Raw genomic sequence first — 22,784 nt, 5'->3', positions numbered from 1 at the left:
ATTACAGAAGAGGCAACGAGACGGTGCTTACCACGCCCTGCAGGTGCCGCCGCACGCGCTCCCGCAGCGGGACGCCCTTCTTGTCGCGTATGAGCACGTAGATCCTGCTGATGCCGGTGCAGGTACGCAGCAGCTTCTCCAGCAGCGACGTGCCCAGGAAGCCGGTGGCTCCGGTGATGAGGACGCACGCGCCGTCGTAGAAGGAGGCCACCTGGCTCAGGCGCGCCAGCTGCTCGTGCGGCAGCAGGTCCAGCGGGTCGCCGTCCAGTTCGCGCTCCTGCTCCTCCGCGCTCATCCTGCGGGGGTGGATATCGCAGCAAGGCATCCTGCGGCTCCGGTGCTGCAGAAACCTGCAAGGCCACGGCCACGTCAGGTCTCAAGGGGTCCTCCGTCTGCTCTTACATATTAGGTAACTAAATAAGCATATAATGTTACTGCATAGCGTTTCCAAACGTTTAAAAGTAAAGTCAGAGTAAGCTCCCTGATATGACCCACCTCACAGGAAGCCCATGAATCTGGCAATGACATAGAAAACAGTAGCTCTTCTGCAGAGTTCAGCTCTACCAACGGAAGTAGAGGAGCAGCCTCTATCCAAAAGGCACTAGTTACTGCATGTCTTTGTAGTCTTCCACGCATGACACGGGGCCAACTTTGGGAATCTCAAGATGCACCCATTCTGAGAACGGCAAGGTTAACAATAGTTCTGCTGCAGAGATTATACATGGCCCAGTCTCAGTAATGTGACCAAGGCTTATTCTCGATGACAACATGCAGTAATTACTCACAGATGTCAGATGACAGCACTACCAGAGGGGATATACAAATCACGCCAGAGGGGGAGTGGGGGACATGGGCAACGGTGCAGTCATTGCCGTAATGCGGAAACGGAGTGACTTATCTAATATCAGCTGGCCGGAGTGGTCGAGCTGTTCTAGGCGCTTTAGTCTGGAACCACGCGACCGCTACGGTTCGAACCCTGCCTCGTACACGGATGTGTGTGATGTCCTTAGCTTAGTTAGGTTTAAGTAATTCTAGGGGACTGATGACGTCAGATGTTAAGTCCCATAGTGCTCAGAGCCATTTGAACCATTTATCTGATATCCTAAAGAGTGTGATCATTTGGTTTTGGAACAAGGGTGGAAGATTTTCTGAAGCGTCTCAGTTAGTAAACTGTTCACATACAGCCATGGTTAAAGTATACCACGCATGACAAACTGGCACTAAGAATGACCTGTGCCTTAGGAAATGTGGTGCACCCTGGACCACACATGACAGGGGTGAACGACAGCTGTAGAGATTTGTATGAGCGATTAGCTGTGCAGCTGTTGAGCAACAGACCACTCAGATGAGCCTAAGGAGCTGCTAACAGTATCTCCTACACCACGATTCATAGGGTGTTGCTGTGTATGAGCATCGTTAGCAGGCGCCTGCTTCATGCGCCCATGCTGACTGGTCTTCATCGGTGATGAAGGATGGAATTTGCACCCCAATATCGCAACTGGACGTCCATTGAGTGCCGACAGGTGGCCTTTTCGTATGAATCACATTTTATGCTCCATCAAACAGATAACTGTTGGCGTGTATGACCCTATGACAATCATCAGAAAAGTCCTGGCTGGAGGAGGAGGCATTATGTTGTGGGTAATGTTGTCGTGGCATCCTCTGGGTGTCATTGTGTAGGCTCAGTGGATCAACAGAAGTGTGCGTCTCTCCTTGGGGACCATGCCCACCCCTACATGTTATTTGTTTTTTCCTTGGTATGATGGCATCTACCAGCAGGACACTGCATCATGTCAGAAAGCTCGTAGTGTATATGTGTGGTTCGAAGGGCACCAGCATGAATTTCCCGTACTTCCCTGGCCACCAGACTCCTCAGATTTACAGCCACCGAGAATCTGTGGGACCACCTTGATAAGGCTGTCATACCACGGATCCTCAACTGATAAATCTAGCGCAGCAGCCCATGGTTCTGCAGTCGACATGGCTCCAAATCCCTGTCGGTACCTTCCAGAACCGCACTGGCTATCTTCCTGCACATTCGTGCTACAATAGGTGGTTATTCGGTCTTTTGATACACGATGACATTAATGTGATTGAACTGTGTACATGCCAATGGAATAAAATAAGCAGCAGCATCTTAGGGCATCACCCACACCAGGCCTTCACAGACTTCCTTCTCTGCTTCGGGACACAGCTTTCGGAAGCTCAGGAAAGATCCAATCTGACAGTCATAAGGAAAGTAAGACAATTGCGCAAGAAGCGTAGCGCATCGTTAGGAGGGGGGACAATTTTTGGGTTCACTGCAAAGACAATATTCCGCTGCGGCATCATTGTGTGTGAATGAAGTGGTTCACCAAGCCTACTGGAAACGAACTCATAGTTGAAGTATGAGGGACAGCACCATTCTTAAAGGTGAAACTGCTAATTATATTCAGATTAACTGTAAAATGCTGGCGGTATATGAGTCTAATCCAGTGTTACACGTAATGAAACGGTGCCAGAACTTTCATTTACATTCACATAGCTAATTAATTTTAAATATGGCTACGTTACAACATGTATAAGATGTTGTTGTGGTCTTCTGTCCGAAGACTGGTCTGATGCAGCTCTCCATGCTACTCTATCCTGTGCAAGCCTCTTCATCTCCGAATACCTACTGCAGTTCACAACCTTCTGAATTTGTTTGCTGTATTCATATCCTTGCTGTATTCATATCTTGGTCTTCCTCTACGAGTTTTACCCCTTCCCCAAACACACTTCCCTCTAATAAAAAATTGCTGATCCCTTGAAGTCTCAGAACGTGTCCTATAAACCTTAGTTAGTTCTGACGGAAAATCGTCTAGTACATGGGCCGTGTTCCGATTTAGATCTTTCAGAGCTCTGTCAAACTCTTCTCGTAGTATCGTATCTCCCATATTATCTTTATCTACATCCACTTCCCTTTCTGTAATTTTACCTTCAAGTTCATATCCAATGTATGGACGCTCTGTATACTCCTTCCCCCTTCCAGCTTTCCCTTTTTTGCTTAAGACTGGTTTACTATCTGACCTCTTGATATTCATACAGCTGCTCTCTCCCCCTTTTCCCCAAAGGCCTCTTTCTGGTAGGCGGTATCTATCTTTCCCCTAAAGAAATATGCTTGTAAATCCTTACATTTGTCCTCTAGGCATTCCTGCTTACCATTTGCACTTGCTGTCAATTTCATGTTTTAAACGTTTGTATTCTCTTTCGCCTGCCGCATTCACTGCATTTTTATATTTTCTCCTTTCATCAACTGACTTCAACATCTCTTGTGTCATCCAAAGATTCCTATTAGGCCTTGTCTTATTTCCTATTTGATCCTCTGCTGCCTTGACTATTTCGTTCGTTTTCTACTATATTCCTTTCCCCGGTTTTAGTCAACCGTTGCCTATTGCTCCCTCCGAAACTCTCAGCAACCTCTGGTTTTTCAAATTATCCAGGTCCCATCTACGCAGCTTCCTATCTTTTTTCCAATTTGCTCAGTTTTAATCTACAGTTCATAACCAATAAATTGTGCTTAGAGACCACGTCTGACTGTGGAAATGTTTTACAAATTAAAATCTAGCTTCTAAATCTCTGTCTTATCATTATGTACTCAAATCTCAAACTTTCCGATGTCTCCAGGTCTCTTTAACGTGTACAACCAATTTTTATGATTCTTAAACCAAGGGTTAGCGATGATCAAATTATGCTCTGTGCAAAACTCCACCAGGCGGCTTCCTCTTTCAGTCCTCTCCCCCTGTCCATATTTACCTACTATTTTACCTTGTCTTCGTTTTTCCTACTGTCGAATTCCAGTCACCCCATCACTATTAATCATTCGTCTCCCGTAATTATCTGAATAATTTCTTTAATGTGTTCTAAAACTTTACTTGTACTATCATGCACCCCTTTTTGTGCTAACGACAACCTTAAATTGCAGCAATAAATGCCATTTTTCCTTCTGGTATTGTAATTATGTACATCATCGTTCATTTTGAACTGTAGTAGATTATTTGCAACAAATTTCGTGAGGGAATAAATATACTTTGAAGCAGGAGTAGTGTCATCTAGGAAAAGAAGTAATTCTACTTGTTGTATGAAAGACGGAAGTTCGTTTGCAAATATTAGTAACACTAGTGGACCTCAGATTGAGTCTTGGAGACCCCATATGTGATTTCTCTCCTATCAGAATTCGGACTACATTTGCTGGATTACTAAGTACAACTTTCTGTATGTTTTTGGTTAGATATGACATGAAATTTTGTTCCTAAAGGACGGCGTTGTGAGAGCTGCGACTATTGATAAATATAAGTAAAACATCTTTGACGGTACAATGTACACATAATGTATGATGGAGAGGACATACAAAAGGAAGCATTATGTAGACTTGTTACGACTCTACCGCGCCCCAAAAAATGCAAAATAACCTGTACTGCCCTTTGTCTGCTCCTGTGAAAAGACGTCTGTACTCTTCAATAACACCAGCTGTGTAAATAACACCAGTAAAGGTAATGGTGCGAACCATCGAAACGCGTGGCAAAATTAACAAGTGATTGAAGCAGAAAAATACTTTATTTGTACAGATACATTATCCATTGCTTGATTACACCGTCAGTTCCATAAAACTTCGATTTATTTAGGAGAATACTGTGATTCACGCAGTCAAATGCCCTAAACAGGTCGCAGAAAACACCAACCGGAGCTGTTTGATTATTTACCGCTTTTAAAATTAGGTGAGTGAAAATGCAAATGGCATGTTTAGTAGAGCCGCCACTCTTCTTAAACCAAACTGTTATTTGGTGAATATGTTATTGTTGCTAAGGTGAGACACTACTCCAGAATATATCACCTTCTCAAAAATTTTGGAAAATGATGTCAGCAGTGAGTTGACAATAAGACCTGAGATCAGTTCGTCCTCTACGTCTAAAGTCATGTTTCCCTCTTCATATCTGTAAGGTCCACATTTTCACCCTATCTAACAATAGCATTTTACTGTTTAATTTGTATAGAAGTCTGCGAATGACAGACACAATTAATACTACGATATCATTTACAAAAACTGCAACTAAAGCGCCAGAAGTAGTTAGTAACCTAGCACATATTATACTCCTTCTTCTCCTCATTCTCCTCTTCCTCCTTTTCCTTCTTCTTCTTCACTTCAAACTCTTCTATGGTTTCCGCGGTCTCGTTTTCTTTACGGTTTTAGCTTAACACTTATTCTGTTAGTCTTCCTTCTGGCAACAAATCGATATCTTCTAGCCATTTTATTCACTTCTGCATTATTAAGTCTTCAAGTTAATAAATATTCAACTCGGCTCTGATGTCTTCGTACCTTATCTGTTGCCTCAGACGGTAGTTTCGTGCGAAACCTAGTGTCGTACGTATTTCCAACGACACAAGCGTCAGTCTGCATTTGGCCGTAAAAGGTCTAGCAACTGTGTCAGTCTTTACAAGTAAAATGAAACGTCCCATGTGTTTGAATGGGCGCTAGGGGCAACGCCGAGAATACGGATTGTTGTACTGAACATGATCACAGAGGAGGTGCTTTCACACCGATTTCCTCACAGTTCTTAAAGAAGTTTAGGATGTGTATGTGTATCGTTTGGGTGCCTACGACGAGATCTTTTTCTGTGTAACGTAGGGGCTGTGTTGTGCGCTCTTGTGTACAGAGTACGTGAAACTACTGACAACTTACAACAGTAGCCCATTAGAGCAAGATCGATCGAGGCAAAAGATGGTTCCATGAGTTGCGTCATATTCAGAATCAAGTTTCACAGCGATCCAAAAAATATATGTTTTGCTATAAATCCAGTGACGGAGCATAAAAATTTTTAACCAGGTACTTAATTTCAGTCAGTTTCGTGACAAAATTTTGTATGGCTTGATAATGTGACTGTACATCCGTATACATAAATCACGAATTATGTAATGTACTGGATTCACGCGGGTCTGAAGATGGTCATAGCTAACCCAAATTAAATAAACAGTTAATAAATTTTTGTGATCCATGATTGGATTTAAAACAAAAAAGAATGGTTTGCTTTCTGCAGAGCAAAGTAAAGAAGTCGGTGTATTCCAGACTTGTTGATACTGTGTAAGATCTTGTACCTGGCATTTCACTGGGTTTGTCAACTAGATGGCCAGGGTCAATGATCGAGGCGACACTTTCTAGTCAAAAAATATATTTTCCGTCTAAACACTAAATAGGCAAATGACGATACATGAGTGTTTTGACAGTAAGCGAAGTGTATGTACCTTCAAAGTAAGATATTTATCATTATTATTATTATTATTATTATTATTATCATTATTATTGTTCTCAAAAGTAGTAGGGCAAAGACAGTATTGCCCCATATTGCATTGTTGCCAGATGTATTCAAGGTGATGGATCCAATAGGGCAACCATAGAATTGACAATGTCACAGTGATGTCATGGCAGAAACAAATTTTGACAGGAAAATAGGTCAATTTGGCTACCTCCATTAACATAACTCACTTACCACCCCTCTCCCCACCCCATCCCTTCCCCTCCTTCATCTTGAAATTGGCATAAAAATGACTCAGTCTGTGCTGGGCTGTTGGGTAGGATGGACATAAGTATTTATTTTGATGCATTGACTTTTTTAACAGTTTGAGTTGTCATAGGCAGTAGTTCCATCCAGTGTGTTCACCATAAGGTCTGGAGTCCATCTGACTGAGTTTGCAGGACTGTCACCAGAGGGCACTGTCGTCATTCCCGATCACCCCTTCCGTGACATAATACAAGATTGCGGTCTGGGGGGGAAATGGCGGGAAAAGGATTCAGTGTGTGTCTAGCTGTTGAACTGGGAGGACGATGTAATTGTTCACTGTGTTCAATGGATGAGATGTCTGTGCTGGAGGAGGAGGAGTCTATTAGCATCTGAGAACTGTGTTTATAGCACTGATATCTGGTGACGACAAACACGCTTCATGAAATAATGAATATGAGTTAAGTCATGCTTCACAACTCATACCGAAAAAGCGTGTGCTGTAAATGTAGATCATTCGATACGAGTCCAGTTAGTAAGTCTTCCAAAGCACAAGAGGCAAGACGTTCACCCACTGCAGCATGTACCCTCTTCTAACAGGCCCAGAGACTTAGGTAGGCAATGCATCAGCTTACAACCAGCTTACAGCATGGCCAGGTAGTGTGCCGGCTGAGTGCACAGTCACGCAGTAGCCGCTAAGATCTTCCTGTCGTGTTGGAAATAACTGCGGCTTTCCCCCTTTCCATCCCCAGTGCATGGATACCCTTTGTCATTCAACAAGGAACTGTTTCAGGAGTCATTACATCTGGTGTTTCAGAATGTTGTAACATATATAACTTGAAAATATCGCAGGGACTAAATGTACCACTGCACAAAGAGAGAGAAAGAGACAGCATCGCAGATGACGTGAGAATATTTGAAAAATTACTCGTTTTATTCCGAGAAATACCAGTACCGACATACCTGAACACAGACTCTAAAAAGATTGTGGTACACTTGTGGAACCTCTCTGAGACACTTCACATGCTTTTGTGGGAAGCAGATCCCAAAAAAGATATCAGCTGCAATATCGGGTTTTACACACCAAAACTAAGATATGAGAAGTTGAAGCAAATGGCTGTGTAAGTCTAAAAACAGGACGCTCATCACTTTTCGAATTTTAGCTGCTTGTTTGAAGACACTGCCAGAGAGAGAGACACTTTCTGAGTCCTACAGCTGCTGTAGTGTTCATCACTTTTCTGAAACGGTGAGTTGGCTACAGCTAGAGTCAGGGACGTTATTTTTTCCTCACTTCTCGAAGCACTGTCTGGGCACAGACGGGAAAATCAGAACGAATTAGAAGCAGTGTCCTACAGACGATGTCCTACAGCTGCTGGTCTGGAGATACTCTAAAGCCACATTGGCGAATAAGGGACAGCATCCCGCCATAGGTGGACTTGTCTTTGAATACTTGAACAAAGAAGACATCACGTTACTCTCAGAACTGTCCATAGATACCTTGTTCTTGTCTTGTTCAAACGTCTGTAGAGGCTCCTATGCCCCATACAAAGGATGTATTGTGAATGAATGGAGCATTCTGAGTGGCTCTCACTGAATTTACTCTCCAAATTGCTGCTGCTGGTGTGAGATCACTGTCCACCATTTCCTGCAGATGAGACTTTCAGCGGCAAAACTGTTTTGTACAGATCGAAAAGAAAAAATACGCAGCATTCAAGTGCACTGACAGTTAAGCCCTGCAAAAGTTGTGTACAGATCATGAAATATGGGACACTATCATCAAAGACAATACCTCAATTAAAGTGCTCTGCTATTGTCAAGGAGAGCTTGAATTTTTTTTTTCGTTGTGAAGCCCGCCAAACTGCTGCTGCTGCTGGTGTGGGATCACTGTATGCCATATTTTTCTGCAGGCAAGACTTTCAGTGGCAAAACTGTTTCATACAGAATGAAAACAAACGTACAGCAGCCATACTGCTCTGACAGTTAAATACTACAAAAGTGGTTCACAGATCATGAAATACAGAAAGACACTTTCTCAACAAAACTGCTCTGCTACTGTCGAAGAAAGCTTGTATTTTTCAGCGTTAAACCAATCTCCAACCAGGCAAAGTGACAACATACCATATCAATGTAGTAAAAACAATTACTATCTTGCGCCATACAAAACCATCACTTCTGCATCCTATGTATTGCTATCAACAATCAGACACTCATAAATATACTGCAAAAACAGACAGATCTCACCCCACCACCCCCCAAAAAGAAACATAAGTAGATGTACTGTATATAGTCCTCGTGGAACTAGATATTTACAACAATGTTACTCGGTCATCCACTGCAGCTAACCCAATGGCCACGAGTCAACTGCCCCCATACACATGCTGAGCTGATACGTGATCAGAGCGCCCCCCACAGACACTACTTGGCCATGCTGTAAGCTGGCGCATTGCTTGCTCGAATTTCTGGGCCCACTGGCAGAGGCCACATGCTGCAGTTGGTGAACATCTTGCCTCTTGCACTTCGGAAGACTAAGTGACTGGACTTTTATTGCAAAACACACATTGATGAGTATGAGCTGTAAAGTGTAACATAGTACATATTCATTATTTCATGCAGCATATTCGTCTTCACCAAATATCAATGCTATCAATACAGTCCTCAGATGCTAATATACTCCTCCTTCTCCAGCACAGACATCTCATCCATTGAACACAGTAAACAATTATGCCTGCCCTCCCAGTCCAGCAATCAGACGCAGACTGAGTCCTTTTTCCACAATTTTCACCCCAGGTCGCCATCTTGGATTACATCATGGGAGGGGAGAGGGGAGGGATGACAGCACCCTCTGGTGACAGTACTGTGAACTAGGTCAGTTGAACTCCGGACCTGATGTTGAACACACTGGATGGTGCTACTGCCTATTACAACTCACATTATTTAAATAAACAATTCATACAAAATAAAGACTTATGTCCATCCTATCCAACAGCCCATCACAGACTCCTTTTCCCACAAATTTCCTGATGTGGGAGGGTAGGGGATCAATTCAAACAAAATAAGGACTTACATCCATCCCATCCGGCAACTCAGCACAGACTGAGTCCGTTTCCCGCAAATTTCCAGATGGTGTGGGGAGGGGAGGTTGGAGGGGAGGGAATGACAGGAGGGGTTAGGTTAGTGGAGGTAGCTCAATTAACCTATTTTCCCGTCATAATTTGGACTTCACGCCATGACATCGCTGCGACATTACCACATCTATGGCCGCCATCTTGAATAAATTTGGCAAAAACGTAATGTTGGACGATGCTCTCTGCACCCTATTACTCTCTTATTCATAACGTCCTACTCATGTTTCATGCAAAGATATTATGTACAATATAGTATGGAAGGCTAAATTTGTTTGCAAAGTTCATTGCACTCAGTGCACAAAAGCTATCAGATCCTGCGTGCAGTGTTCCCCACCTTCTGTTGGAAATAACGGTTTTTTATGTATTCTGCATGGAAAAAAATTGCGCTCAAAATGGTTCAAATGGCTCTGAGTACTATGGGACTGATCATCTGAGGTCATCAGTCCCCTAGACTTAGAACTACTTAAATCTAACTAACCTAAGGACATCACACACATCCATGCCCGAGGCAGGATTCGAACCTGCGACCGTAGCGGTCGCGCGGTTCCAGACTGAAGCGCCTAGAACCGCTCGATCACACCGGCCGGCTAATTGCGCTCAGTGGCATCATTGTGAGTTCTCATACTTTTCAGCTTAAAGTGAATGACAACATGAGCTATTGTGACATCCTTTTGTGGAGATAATGTTTTCGAACCATTTCACATCGCACGTTCTCTGCATATAAAAGATGAGTGCTAATGGATCACTGTAACTTTATTATTAGTCAAATGCCTACAGTGAAACCCAGTCGTTGCAGACAATAGACCTAATGCTTTGTTTTCATCACCTAAATTTCTACAAAAGTGTCCATACCAACGTTTGCAGTTGCCATTCTTAAAAAGTCGTGAGCACAGCGATGATTATTGCTTTCACATCATTTATAGTTATTCATTTCTTGCTATATTTCATCCTTTTCTCATCCCTAGAGAATAAAAAAGTTGCAGGTCGTTAAGTCTGGTCTGAGAACAGCATTTTTGTCAGCCACTTTCAGGGAAATCTTACAGCCACTAGCAAACTTCATTTGAGAAATAGAGGTTGCTTAGTCCTGCATAGAGTGGTGACTGTTGTTCCACTGGACAATACTGAGCAAATGCTGTCTTGCAGTATTTCTCTTTTTATTTTTAGATCTGTATGGTGAATATTCTCGAAATATATTTATTTATTTTTGCTTATTTAAGCTGACCAGACTAGGGCCTTAATGCCCTCTCTCATCTGATCAGAAACAACACAATTCAAACTTCCATTTTTAATATAAATTATAATAACAATAATGACAATGATAATAATAACAGACACTAACAATAATAATAATACGTAAAAGTAGAGGACATTTAGAATGATGTTGATTAGGTTAGCATATTTAAAGCCATGTTTAGTACTATGAGAAGTGGGATGGATAAAGAAAGAGGAGAAGATTAAAATGATGGTGACAGTGACTGTCAGGATATAAATAAAGAACTTAGGCGACGAGAGGTAGGAGAAAGTTGTAGCGGAGGGAGTGTGAGGAGAATGAGCTCCACAGAATGTAGGAGAGACGGCTATTATGATAGAAGGTGGACCATTAGCTATCTTTTGAAGTTTGGTAGGCATTTAATTTCTCTCATATTTTGAGGAAAATTGTTCCAAATTCGGGTTCCTGGCAGAGAAAACGACTTGGGAAAAATGGGAGTGTTATGTAATAGTACAGAGAGAATTTTCCTTTGTTTAGAACGAGTATATCACCTATGCTGTTAAGATAGAAGTGTAAGAGAAAGAGCAGTAATTGAGAAGACTATAGAGCAAACATGGAGTATGATATTCTCTACACTTATCGCACGTAACCATGATAATTGTTTGTAGGCACAGATGTATCGCACACGAGCGTTCATCGCCAGTTGTAGCCTACGAATTACTACTGGTAAGCCTCCGTACGAACTTATCTACCTTTCGCGAGATATGCGTTGGAGGAGGCAGTACGTCAGTTGACTCCTCTAGCAACGTACGCTCTCGCAATTCCAACAGTAAATCACACCGTAACGCAACACGCTGTCGTTCTTTGCATCTTCCCCATTTTCTTCTTAATACTGAGGAACAATACTCGAGTATCGGTCGAACGAAGATTTTGTAAGTTATCTCCGTGTCTGGTGCACTACAGTACCTGAGATTTCCAGGTATCGATCGGACGAAAGTTTCCTAAGATGCCTCTATGCTGAGTGAATTATACTGCCTGATGATCCTTCCAACAAGCCTCACAATCAGGCTAGTATCTCTCTTTCCAGCCATTGGGTTTATGTGATCTTTCTACTATAAATCGTAGGCATACTCCATGATATTTATTGGATGTGACTGTTTCCAGGTATTCGGTTGTCATAAACCCTACGAATACTTTTCCACCTATTTATCCTCACTACGTCACATTTGTTAATGTAGAGAGTTGACTGCCACGACCTATTAGTTTCAGAACTTCTTACCGCTACATCTGCGTTATAGGTCCACGCCCTATATCACACTTTTTTGAAGAATGCTTATATGTAGAATACTACGTAAGTCTTCCCTTATGACATTTTTTAAACTTCTTATTTACTCATTGCAGAGGTGCATAATAGGACCATGACCCTTTCCGTATTAATATTTTTCTTCTTTCTCTTTCTTTGTACACTACTGGCCATTAAAATAGCTAAACCAAGAAGAAATGCAGATGATAAACGAGTATTCATTGGACAAATATATTATACTAAAACTGACATGTGATTACATTTTCACGCAATTTGGTTGCATAGATCCTGAGAAATCAGTACCCAGAACAACCACCTCTGGCCGTAACAACGGCCTTGATACGCCTGGGCATTGAGTCAAACAGAGCTTGGATGGCGTGTACAGGTGAAGCTGCCAATGCATCTTCAACACGATACCACAGTTCATCGAAAGTAGTGACTGGCGTATTGTCACGAGCCAGTTGCTCGGCCACCATGGACCAGACGTTTTCAGTTGGTGAGAGATCTGGAGAATGTGCTGGCCAGGGCAGCAGTCGAACATTTTCTGTATCCAGAAATGACCGTACAGGACCTGCAACATGCGGTCGTGCTGAAATGTAGGGCTTCGCAGGGATCGATTGAAAGCTAGAGCCACAGGTCGTAACACATCCGAAATGTAACGTCCACTGTTCAAAGTGTCGTCAGAGCGAACAAGAGGCGACCGAGACGGGTAACCAATGGCACCCCATACAATCACGCCAGGTGATACACCAGTATGGCGATGACGAATACATGCTTCCCATGTGCGTTCACCGCGATGTCGCCAAACACGGATGCGACCATCGTGATGCTGTAAACAGAACCTGGATTCATCCGAAAAAATAACGTTTCGCCATTCGTGCACCCAGGTTCGTCGTTGTGTAAACCATCGCAGGCGCTCTTGTCTGTGATGCAGCGTCAAGGGTAACCGCAGCCATGGTCTCCGAGCTGACAGTCCATGCTGCTACAAAGTGTTCGTGCAGATGGTTGTTGTCTTGCAAACGTCCCCATCTGTTGTTGACTCAGGGATCGAGACGTGGCTGCACGATCCGTTACAGCCATGCGGATAAGATGCCTCTCATCTCGACTACTAGTGATACGAGGCCGTTGGGATCCAGCACGGCGTTCCGTATTACCCTCCTGAACCCACCGATTCTGTATTCTGCTAACAGTCATTGGACCTCGACCAACGCGAGCAGCAATGTCGCGATACGATAAACCGCAATCACGATAGGCTACAATCCGACCTTTATCAAAGTCGGAAACGTGATGGTACGCATTTCTCCTCGTTACACGAGGCATCACAACAACGTTTCACCAGGCAACGCCTGTCAACTGCTGCTTGTGTATGAGAAATCGGTTGGAAACTTTCCTCATGCCAGCACGTTGTAGGTGTCGCCACCGGCACCAACCTTGTGTGAATGCTCTGAAAAGCTAATCATTTGCATATCACAGCATCTTCTTGCTGTCGGTTAAATTTGGCGTCTGTAGCACGTCATCTTCGTGGTGCAGCAATTTTAATGGCCAGTAGTGTATATAATCTGATGATGCCCCGAAAGGGTGAAACGCGTTATTAATTAATCATTATTTTCCAACCAACACTGTTTCCTTTTTGACAAAATTAACACGGCAGGACACGTCAGTCGGCCTACACGTGTAAAAGTACGGTATGTGGAGCTGGGAGTGGCTGCCTCATTCCGCCGCCCTCAGACAGCGAGCACGCTTATGGGTGCTTACAGAAGCACGTGGCTGGCCTTGGCTTCTGACTGTGAAGCCTACTGCAGTAACAATGCACTACGAATACAATAGGAGCAGGTGGCAGGCGGACTGCTTCCCGTCCTCATTTACTTCTTTGTCTTGGAGCTTGAACTGCTATTCATACTGATCATAGTCCCGATAATGAAAATATAAACAAACCTGCACACCCAAATACGTCCTTTTTGTGTAGCTCGATTTCCATTTCCTCATAATTTATTTAGGTCTGTCAGGTTACACAGAATTCGAATGGAAGCTCAGCGTCTTTACAGTTCATTTAGATTGTCTCAGGGTACGTAAGTAATTTTCGCCTCACAAACATTAATATACGCTCAATAGCAAACGCCTGATGGCCTAAAGTTATCGAACAATTGTAAAGTAAAAGAAATGAACCATCGCATAGCAGTGACAGAATCTACTATTGTTTATCTTTGCCGTTCTTGCACGGTGCCTGTAAATTTCTATGTACATGTATCGATTAATGATATAAAAAAGAATTCTGTTGTTTCAAGACAAATGAGGCATTGGGCGCCTCACCTTTTACTGTCTGATTCCATGAAAGGCGGACGCGGACTTGCTGCCTTCCGCACCGGTATTTTAGATTTTATATGAAAATATTCACTAAATATGCTAATTGTTATTTTTCCAATCAGAAAACATGTAGTTTCTTGTAACTGATTACGAACAGACAGCATCAAGAGGACATTTTGACTGTTTGCATAAAGCATTTAACCACAATGATAATCTATTGTAATTTAATATGAAAAGGTACGTAGCATTAAAAAAAAGGTGTGTTACAGGTAAGTGTGCTAATTTTAGAAAATTGACCTTGATGATTTCCATCTCCTCATTTACTTGAATGATAATTGTTTTGTGTTAGTTCATCACCAGAAATTACGATCACGCTGATGGGCTGAACGCAACATGAGGCAGAAGGAACATAATCGTTTTCCTATTATTTATGAATCACCTCTTTTTTTTAATTGTGTAGAGTTGCATTTCTTTTAAAGTCTATAAATCTTCTGGTCCCTTAGTGTTGTTCCGGGTATGACTACATCGCGACTATAAAAATGCACAGAAACGATAATGTTTCTTCCGAACGATCTCAAATAAATCAATCTGCTGCTCTTATTCAGGTATTTAATGCTCAACGTATGTTATTATAATAGTGTAATCAATCCCTGATTCTGTTGCCAAGTGGCCCACCAAAATATTCACTTTTTCGACATTTTTCAAACAAAAAAATATGAAATAACAATTCTTTTTCTTTTCGCTCCCCAAGAGCAACGCTACAGGTATGTGTGATTTTAATTTAAAGAGCATGAGCAACTTACCGTGTGTTTAACTTAGGATGCTGTTTAGTTCTTCATGAACTTCGTGATTTCGGTTGATCTGGTGCCCTTTTCTAGCGGAGAAAGTATACTGTAGACATTATTGAATCTCTAAAACTGTGATTTACTTACGCAGGAATAGCTCTAGCTGTTTACTTAAAATACTAATTCAGTAGTAACCGATTTGTTCGGAAGGTAATTGACACTAATTCCATATTTGCGTTATTTCTTAGTGACAGCATTTGCCGTAGGCATTATTATATGTAGCTGATCAAAGATTTACGCATTATTTCAAGTTCTGTGAGCTAGACTTTACTGAGAACCTCATTCTGAGACACAGTATTTCGACAGTTCTAAAGAGAAAATGTATCCTGTGCCTCTTACGAAGCCGCACCTTAAACGCGGAGGCACATCACTGATTCTAATTCCCCAAAGCAACTTCCATCACCTTAAATATGCATAGATCTGTAGTTAAGCTGGCTGGATTGCATAAAAATTCATACAGCAGGTGAGGAATGACTTTATTGATCATTATGTATGCATGACGCGTTTCAGTATTATTTTCATCTACAGAAATCCAAGGGTAGAGATAGCACAAGTACAAGAGCGTTACCGCTTGTGTACGTGACATGAGATGGAAGACTACCTGCGTCACCTCATCTCGCGAAAGCCGCCCTCCAACCAGTGGCGTTTAGGAATGGGGTGGATCATACTTGCCATTAAAATTGCTACACCACGAAGATGACGTGCTACAGACGCGAAATTTAAAGCTTTTCAGAGCATTCACACAAGGTTGGCACCTACAACGTGCTGACATGAGAAAAGTTTCCAACCGATGTCTCATGCACAAAGAGCAGTTGACCGGCGTTGCCTGGTGAAACGTTGTTGTGATGCCTCGTGTAAGGAGGAGAAATGCGTACCATCACGTTTCCGACTTTGATAAAGGTCGGATTGTAGCCAATCGCGATTGCGGTTTATCGTATCGCGACATTGCTGCTCGCGTTGGTCGAGATCCAATGTTCTGTTAGCAGAATATGGAATAGGTAGGTTCAGGGGAGTAATACGGAACGCCGTGCTGGATCCCAACGGCCTCGTATCACTACCAGTCGAGATGCCATGCATCTTATCCGCATGGCTGTAACGGATCGTGCAGCCACGTCTCGATCCCGAGTCAACAAATGGGGAAGTTTGCAAGACAACAACCAATTGCACGAACAGTTCGACGACGTTTGCAGCAGCATGGACTATCAGCTCAGAGACCATGGCTGCGATTACCCTTGAGCTGCATCACAGACAGGAGCGCCTGCGATGGTGTACGCAACGACGAACCTGGGTGCACGAATGGCGAAACGTTGTTTTTTCGGATGAATCCAGGTTGTATTTACAGGATCATGATGGTCTCATCCGTCTTTGGCGACATCGCGGTGAACGCACATTGGAAGCGTGTATTCGTCATCACCATACTGGCGTATCACCCGGCGTGATTGTATGGGGCGACGTTGGTTACACGTCTCGGTCACCTCTTGTTCGCATTGACGGTACTTTGAACAGTGGACGTTACATTTCAGATGTGTTACGACCCGTGGCTCTATCCTTCATTGTATCCCTGCGAAACCCTACATTTCAGCAGGATAACGCACGACCTCATGTTGCAAGCCCTGTACAGGCCTTTCTGGATACAGAAAATGTTCGACTGCTGTCCTGACCAGAACATTCTCCAGATTTCTCAACAATTGAAAACGTCTGGTCAATGGTGGCCGAGCAACTGGCTCGTCACAATACGCTAGTCACTACTCTTGAACTGTGGTATCGTGTTGAAGCTGCATGGGCAGCTGTACCTGTACACGCCATCCAAGCTCTGTTTGACTCAATGCCCTGGCGTATCAAGGCCGTTATTACGGCCATAGGTGGTTGTTCTGGGTGCTGATTTTTCAGAATCTATGCACCCAAATTGCGTGAAAATGAAATCACATGTCAACTCTAGTATAATATATTTGTCCAATAAATACCCGTTTATCATCTGCTTTTCTGCTTGGAGTAGCAGTTTTAATGGCCAGTAGTGTATATTTGATGTGTGGGGCCGTGGGGCGACGGTTCGTCGTAGAGATCTCGACAGGTGTCCGGCGACAGACTGGCGCTTCTTTCGCCGTGTTTGCTGTTAAGTTTCGTGTTTAGCGTTTGTGCTTCCTTTCCTCTTTGCAGCTCACAATTTGCGACTTCATTCCGAGACTTGTTTGCTCTTCGTAGTAAACTTTTGGTACTTTATTGTTAGTCGATCTTCCCCAGTATTCATGCATTTGCGAGCTGCTCAGACTTCGAAAAGTTATATGCTTCTTGAGTATCAGTCTTCCACATAGCATTCAGCTGCTTTCTGCATTTATGCGGTGCTTTCAGTATTGATTTGATTTTGGTCACGCTATTGATTAATGTAAATTTTAGTGGAATTCCATGCTCGTTAACTTTTATCCTTCGTAAAGAGAACTCTAACTGTAGTTTACCTTGATCTGAGAAACATTTTTGAAGATCAGTAAAGTGATGTTTAATTTCGACAGCTTCAGTATCATTATTTTTGTCCTACGAGTCTGTGATGAAGCTGCGCTTCAATCTTAACAAATATCGTCAGTCGGCTCTAAATGACTGAACTGCGGTCTTGCGATGACAGTCTTCCGGTGTAAAACAGGTGCCATGACTAAGAACATCTTTGACTAACCAGTCCTGTCTTATGATTTTCTTTATTTTATTTCTGGTCGTTCACCCGCATTTGCACTGAGCAGCGTGAGTGATTATCATTGCCAATGTCATTTTGTAGTTTTGTAAACATATAACGCGTAGAATTCCTTGTTGATTTAGTAGCGCTTTGTGTTCGCGAACGTGACAGGCAGCTTGCACTAACAGCTGCCGAACCCCAGTCGACTCACACTCACCACTACAAACAATACGCTATAAAACCGAAAATATTACAAACTAATTAACACTATTGATAACTTTGAAAACCTCCCCAGGAAGAACAATAACAGTTCAGAAACAGATCATTTGCTATTCATTACTAATTATTTGAAAAAATTGTCAATTTTCTTTGATGACACTGAAAGTGGCAAAATTAAATTTTGTTTGTGAATCTGTATTGAATTTAATGGGTTCCCGCGAAATCCATTACAGATACTCATTAAACTGTATTATCTTTTGTAGTATTTTATTTTCAATATCCCCAAACGCTTACAAGTTTATAATAAGTTAGTTGTAAGGTTAGCTGTTGATGTAAATAAAAGAGAATACTTATTCCTAAGGGAGTTTTTTGTAGACGGGTGGACGACAGAATCCTTCAGTGTGTAATATAAGTAGCATGTAGTACGTTTCTAAATAATTCTGCTAAAAACTTAACAACAGTCATAGCGGGAATTATAACAAATAATATTGTCGGCTGTAAAGGAATTTAAAATACATTATGTGACAGAATAACAAGCAATCACAGTTGTCATTCTCTCCTCATTCCTACTTTGCTCTACTTGATAATTGTAAATGCATTGTTTTTAATGAATTGCATAAAACTAGGCCTATGTTCTACTTACAATAATTCCATTTCATTAACAGCAATATTCTGGTACATGTCTGACAGTTCCGATGACACAGAGAGACAGAGGTGTCAAATTTTATACGTCTTTTGGCATTGTGGGTTAAAAATTGGTTACATGAACGTTTTCAATATCTGCTATATCGATGCGATCTCTGGTAAGTCACTTATGCCCCAGTGAATTACATTTTTCTGGAAGTACTAACTGAATTTACCACTAGAATAATTTCGTCATCCTGTATATTAATTGTTACTGAGAGTATCTCTATTACATATCTCTATTAGTGTAGTGAATTTAGGCTTACGTGACAATGTTTATCTTAACAAGTAGCCTGAGTCTGTACATAATCGTAAACACAATAGAAGAAAATCACATTGTGTTGTAACCAGTGTGACATGCGTTGTGCGTAAGAGCATACATGGGTGGGACAGTTTCTTTGGAAAAGATAAACTGATCGACAGCCGCAAACTACGTCGTTGATTTTGTTATACTTTCACCAAAGAAGTGCTCGTTGACGGGCTATTGCGTAGATGGTGACTTGCAGTCACAGCCTAACGCGATGTCGTCACAGTTGCGCCTTGACGCCCATCTATCAGGTGTTGGTTCAGTAGAGGCGTCATGACAAAATGTAACGGATCCTGGGCGGAAACTACTGCAGTTGACCCAGAAAAAGGCTACTGTAACCATGGAAGAAGCGTCTGTTTCGTTCAGTGATAGTTACATTACAATATGATGCAGCAACATATCCAGAATAATTTTATGTCAACTAATGTTTAATATCCTCCTACTTCCATATTCTGTGCACATTATTTTCAACTTACTGCTATTAACCTTCAGATTTGCTATCATACTTGCTCGGTTTACCTACGTCTCTTCTTCTTCTTCTTCTTCTTCTTCTTCTGCTTCCCAGTTTATCTGAAAACCTCTTCTAACCCTGCAGACAATAGTTTCGCTGCGAAGGAGCCCTTTGCCAAACTCCGTTCCCAGTTCCGAACCTTTCACCCTTGACGAAATGTCATACCTAACGGCCGGGGTTCGATTCGTGGCTGGGCCGGAGATTTACTGGGTGTTGTGTTGTCCTTATCATCGTCCTTTCATCCCCATCGACACGCAATTCGCCTAAGTGGCGTCACCTCGAAAGACTTCCACCAGGCGAACGGTCTACCCGACGAGAAGCCCTAGCCACACGGCATTTCCATTTACAGCGTCAAACACATTCTCCTTGTCTATGAACCCCATGAAAAGTTTCGAATGATTTTCGAGGTATCGTTCCATAACTTCACTGACAAGCTGGAATTGGTATTAGACCTATATCCCGTTCTAAAGCCAGTCTTCTTTTTCATAGTTAAAAACTAAGTTTCTATATGAATAATAAGACTTTTCTAGAAATCTTCTATCCCACTGACAAGACACTAATGGGTCAGTAGTTCTTCACATCTCACCTGCTCCCTTTCTTGTAGATTACAAAAATTGCAGCGTTGTTCCAACTATCGTGTATTATCCTTGTATGCAGACATTCTGTCAATAACTATGCCAGTTTTGCTCTGACCACATCTCCCCATGTTTTTGTCGTTTCTACCGTTATTCCATAATATCCAGTGTGTTTCCTCTTACCATGCGTTGAGTTGCTTTACCTATTCATTCTGTACTCATCCTCGCATCTATTTTCAGACTGTTCGTTTCCTCAGGTACCACCGAACGCGGTGGCGCAGTGGTTAGCACACTGGACTCGCTTTCGGGAGGACGACGGTTCAAACCCGCGTCCGGCCATCCTAATTCAGGTTTTCCGTGATTTTCCTAAATCGCCTCATGCGAATGCCGGGATGGTTCCTTTGAAAGGGCAAGGCCGACGTCCTTCCCTAATCGTATGAGACCAATGACCTCGCTATTTGGTCCCCGCCCCCAAATCAACCAATCAACCAACCAACCAACCAACCAAGCCTTACGTGTATTAGATTGTTTTTGAAGAAATCATAAAAAGCATTTAGTATGATCGCTCGGTTCGTCGTAGCAGGGCCATCTGATGTTCTGGTGATGTCTATAGAGCGAGAATGGCTGTTTCTTTTTCTACGTATTTGGGTTGTTCTCCATGTTGTTCCTTATACTCAGTCTAGCGGTTCTAGGCGCTCAGTCCGGAGCCGCGCGACTGCTACGGTCGCAGGTTCGAATCCTGCCTCGGGCATGGATGTGTGTGATGTCCTTAGGTTAGTTAGGTTTAAGTAGTTCTAAGTTCTAGGGGGCTGATGACCATAGATGTTAAGTCCCATAGTGCTCAGAGCCATTTGAATCTTATACTCATTTTCCTACACGTTCTGCCACCGTCTCGTGTATGTTTTTCAATAGTTCTGTTCACTTCAGTTAATTCTATCTAGCTTATTTCGCTATTTCTATTTCAGTTATTTTCTTTTCTTCATAAACTGTCTTGTGTTCTCTGGTTTTTGTTTCTTCCTCTTCGCTTCTGCAACATCTGTCGCTTTATCGAGCGTGATATTTGCTAAAGTAGCATACCACATATTTAAGTCCAAAATTTGTTCATTCACTAGAGCCTTAAACCAATGAGTTTACTTCTTTCTGTCTTAGTAAGCAATTTCATTTTGAATTTTCCCAGTTTGTGACCACTACAAATCCAAAATTAATTTAAGACCAACGTATCATTCATGATTTGTCTTTTGCTTGACAGTACATAGTAAATGTCATTTTTTATTCCATTTTATCCTTTTCACGTCCATTTCTTCCCTGGGTTTATCTTACAAAATATGTTTAGGATGTACATTCGTTGTTTCTCAACAAAGTCGGGCAGCAGGTGCCCTCTGTCGTTCCTTAGTAAAGAATGATTTCTCAATTTCATCTCCACTTTTAGGTTAAAACACCCCGTTACGGTCCTATAGTGTACAACGTTTTTGTTTACCAATTTTTGTAACTCCTTATAAAGATCTTCAAGCTGTGCATCATGGTGCGATTTTGTTTTACTTGTATGATTTCCAATATGCATATTTCTTTATTTTCAATACTGTTCGTCCTGTTGGATCTGAGAATCGTTCAGTATCAAACATTTTGTATTTAATTTTCTTGTTAATGTTGAAAGCTGGTCCTGAGTCCGCTCCTATATACTATAAAGGGTGATCAAAAAGTTTCCGTTCGAAAGCCGTACAATCCAGATTCGGTATACTACTCTGGCAAAATCGCTGTGAGCACTGAAGCAGTCATCCCACCGGCGCACCAGCCTGAAGATACCCGTTTCGTAAAACACCGTGTCGTGCTCCCCGAAGAAGTCCGTAACTGCCTGCTGCACACCTTCGTCTGATGGGAATCGTCGACCTTTCAAGGCGTTGCTTAGAGGACGGACGGCGTGCTGATCTCATGGGTAGGGACCAGGTCTATAGGACGGATGCTCTAGTGTCTCCAACTTGAGTTTGCGTAACTTTTGCTTCTGCTGCCCTTCTCCCCCCCCCCCCTCCCATCCCCAGCCCCATCACATCGAATGGCGTCTTATGTCGCAGCCTGAACAGCACACAACGCTGGTTTTCGACAGTCATGCTGCTCCGTACACATTCTTCATCCTCCGACTGATGTCTACAGCTGTTTCTCATTCGGCAGCCAAGAAAAGAATGACAGCACGTTGATCCTCTTTGACGTATTCGTTAATAACGTCGCCGTAGCGGACGTTACCACATTTACCGGACGCACGTCACAAAGATACGAGTGCCATGCTAACATGCTAACCCCTTGCTTACCGCATCGGAGTCGCGCTACGTTGCGTACACGCTGCAGCAACGGCCTCAAACGGAAACGTTTTGATCCCCTCATATAACATATATTTCCTGACTACAGCTCAGTCTGATCCTCTTTCTTTCCTTGTTCGTCTGACTTGCCAGTTGATATTATTTAGTACCTCTTCCTATTGCCTACTCCCTGCCCTAACAATCCTACAATTTGTCGTCCCCATGCGGAGTGTGGT

At 42.6% G+C, this 22,784-nt stretch overlaps 1 protein-coding gene across 1 annotated transcript in view; it reads right to left on the bottom strand.

Moving 5' to 3' along the window:
* The window catches only part of LOC126100549 (fatty acyl-CoA reductase wat-like), a 212,838-nt gene that overhangs the window by 149,195 nt on the left and 40,859 nt on the right, over positions 1-22,784 (bottom strand). The window contains exon 2 of the mRNA XM_049911167.1: positions 32-350. Coding sequence (XP_049767124.1) covers positions 32-325 — 294 coding nt within the window. The 5' untranslated portion in view covers positions 326-350. The remainder of the gene's footprint in view (positions 1-31; positions 351-22,784) is intronic.

Source organism: Schistocerca cancellata, chromosome 9, assembly GCF_023864275.1.
Source record: "Schistocerca cancellata isolate TAMUIC-IGC-003103 chromosome 9, iqSchCanc2.1, whole genome shotgun sequence".
Lineage (NCBI taxonomy): Eukaryota > Metazoa > Arthropoda > Insecta > Orthoptera > Acrididae > Schistocerca > Schistocerca cancellata.
This window is presented reverse-complemented; position numbering and strand designations above follow the sequence as displayed.